This window comes from Pinus tabuliformis, chromosome 9 (genome assembly GCF_031772625.1).
Source record: "Pinus tabuliformis cultivar Carrire ecotype Pingquan chromosome 9, CPIR1, whole genome shotgun sequence".
Lineage (NCBI taxonomy): Eukaryota > Viridiplantae > Streptophyta > Pinopsida > Pinales > Pinaceae > Pinus > Pinus tabuliformis.
This window is the reverse complement of record NC_142307.1, coordinates 687,021,121-687,024,158: the sequence shown is the minus strand read 5'-3', so window position 1 is coordinate 687,024,158 and position 3,038 is coordinate 687,021,121. Positions and strand designations below refer to the sequence as shown.

Genomic DNA, 3,038 nt, shown 5'->3' with positions numbered 1-3,038 from the left:
TTCAAGTGACCTAACATCATCCTCTTAGGTGGGTCTTCCATATTACATGAATTCCAGCATCTCACGGTGAATAACTGGTGAGAGCCTTCAAGTCGGATAGACATCTCTTTTTGTTAATGTTTGCTGCTTCTTCTTATATTCACAATCTGCCGGCCCGTTTTGTTTCGTCTTTGATTTTTTAATCCATACTCTATTCTATTCTACTCTGATTTCATCTGCTACGCTGCTCTGATCTCACCTGCTGTTGGTACAAGCAATGGATATTGTAACGGGAACCGTAGGTAACACTACTAGCAACGTTATTTTTGTTCCAATCATCCAACAAGTCATCCAACAGATAGACGATCTAATTCACTTAGATGGCAACCGTGAGCTTCTGGAAGAGCAGTTAAATCGTATGAAGGGCCTCTTGCTTGACATCAATTCTCAATTTCAAGATCAGCAGAGGGAGGCACCGGATTCTCTGAAGAACTGTTTGCTAAGGATGCAACGCAAAGTTGGAGAGGCCAGAGACTTGATCCATCGTTCACAACGCCCGTGTCTACAGCAGTGTATTGAATCACTCATGTGCAAGCCCAATGTCTTTAAGCAAATCCGAGAGTGGAACACAACTATCCTTGAGCTCCATAATCAGCTTAGAACCGACTTTTCCGTCTTTTGCAGTGCTCAGCAGATTGCATCTTCTGCACAACAACAGCCAGGCCTACTACTTCAGGATGAACCCAATACCGGATTGGTCGGATTGGAAATCAAATCTGCCGAGGCACAGCTACAGAGATGGATTTTAGAAGCTCCCCATGTTCAAATTATTGGTGTATATGGTATGGGTGGTGTGGGAAAAACAACATTGCTGAAAAAAGTCTACAACACCTGCAAGGTTAGTTATGTTTTCGATCATGTAATTTGGATTACAGTCGCTCAGTTCCCAATTCTGCAGATGCAAAATGATATTGCTTCTGCAATTCATTTAGATCTCGCCAACTGCTGTGCTGACATGGTAAAGATGAAGCTGTGTGCATATATGAAGACCAAGAAATTCTTTTTGGTCTTAGACGACATGTGGGGGGCACTCTATCTGAAAGAATTGGGTGTGGAATTTGGGAAGAATAAAGGAAGCAAAGTCGTCTTCACAACTCGAAATAAAGATCTAATTCGAGAAATGAATGCAAAAGAGTTCATGGAAATACGACCCCTACGAAGCGAGGAGGCGTGGGAGTTGTTTTTGAAAGTAGCTTTTGAAGACGGCCATGTTCCAGAGGATATAGAAAATACAGCACGACAGGTGGCCGAGGAGTGTAAAGGGTTGCCCTTGGCAATAAAGGTAATAGCCTCGACAATGACGGGCAACACAGCTGTAGATGAGTGGAAGCTTGCTCTAAAACAGATGCGAAAAGTGGATTTAAATTTTCCAATTACTCATCCTCGAATTGATAGAGAATTGTATCAACGATTGAGATGGAGTTATGATAGTCTGCCCGATGCTAATTTGAGAAGCTGTTTTCTTTTCTGTGGCATTTTAAGTGAAGACGCTGGAATGCTGGTGGAGTTGACGGCGCAAGCATGGATATCAGAAGGCCTAGTTAAGACGAAAGAAGATGCGGATTATGACTATGTATTAAAGACCGGGGAAAGCTATGTAAAGCTGCTTGAAAATCGTTGCTTAATCCGGGTGGAAGAGGGCGTCATTAGAGTTCACGATGTTGTCCACGACATGGCAATTTATATTGGCGAGAACCAGGAGAATTGTGTATGGAGGGCAGGTCAATGTCTTCAACGTTTCCCTGACATTCCAAATTCGGATGATTGCAGGCGAATATCAGTTATGAATAATGATATTAAGTCTTTGCCGGCAAAGGAATTGAGATGTCCCAAACTAGTTACTTTAATCTTGGGAGTGAATGCGGCATTGAAAGAAATTCCAGAAGCATTTTTACTCAACCTCTCCTCTTTAAGGATATTGGATCTTCATTGCACGGCCATACAATCATTGCCAACATCATTGTGGCAATTGAGAAGACTTGAATTTCTCATTTTGAGTGCCACTGACATTGCAGATATATCTGAAGAGATTGGTAATCTTTCAGATCTTCAATTCTTGTATCTGGACTGTTGTAAAAAGTTAAGATCGTTGCCTTCTAGAATAGGAGAACTTAAAAATCTGAAGTATCTCAATCTTTGGGGATGTAATTTGATGGTGATCCCCGATGAGATTAGAAAGCTTCCAAACTGTGAGATTGTATTTAAATAAAGGTTTGAAAATTATTTTTATGAGATATACTTCAAGCATCTTTTTAGTAATGTTCGGCTTGCTTTTGATTCGTAAATTATTTATCCTATAATTTATGAAATATTAAATTCTTTTTTTTAAATAAAAAATAAAAAAGTCTTTGTAACAAATTTTTTATATTTCAAAATTTGTGTACTTTTAGGGCTTTTAGATTTTTACAAATCTTATTGTCTTGAATTGTTGTGAATTTCACTTGACTATGACTTTCATTTGATCGCCCTCGGTCATCCGAATTTGTCATTATTCATTTTTATTATTAGTTAGTGGAACCATACTTCAACACCTTTGCAACGAGGTTATTTTTCATTCGCAATGAGGTTACTTTTTATTTAGGATACCCAAGATGTAATTGAATGTAGTTTTCTTCATTAAAGCCATTTGACCTTCCTTACATCATGATTTTCCCTACTCTATTCATCGATTTTTCCTTCCCAAGGTCAAAGTGTGACTGTGCTTGGTATAAGATAGCATGGGTGGTTGGGAGGGTTTAATGATAACCTCCCTATCTGGGTTCCACTTGTATGACATGACTATGTTGTAATATCCTGAAAAAGGTTCTATTCTTTAATACTGAGAAAAAAAAATCTAGATTGTAAACATGTTCATAAATCAACATATATTTAAATAAATAAATATATATAGATAAAAATATTTTTTCAACAAGTAAAGAATTATAAAATTATCACAATTATTAATCAATTTCATTTCAATCCAAAATTTATTTGAAGAATTTTCCTCTTTGTTTAAAAAC

The 3,038-nt window shown here is 37.8% G+C and overlaps 1 protein-coding gene across 1 annotated transcript; it reads left to right on the top strand.

Annotated features, from left to right (window-relative positions):
• The first annotated feature begins 256 nt into the window (after positions 1-256).
• On the top strand, positions 257-2,248 carry LOC149150524 (disease resistance protein RPS5-like). Its single transcript, XM_089442846.1, has one exon. The coding sequence runs from the start codon at positions 257-259 to the stop codon at positions 2,246-2,248; it is 1,992 nt and encodes a 663-aa protein (XP_089298972.1).
• The last annotated feature ends 790 nt before the right edge of the window (positions 2,249-3,038 follow it).

Bases quoted from the DNA above. Each gene is read 5' to 3' on its own strand.
- LOC149150524 (XM_089442846.1), top strand. From the start codon at position 257: ATGGATATTGTAACGGGAACCGTAGGTAACACTACTAGCAACGTTATT.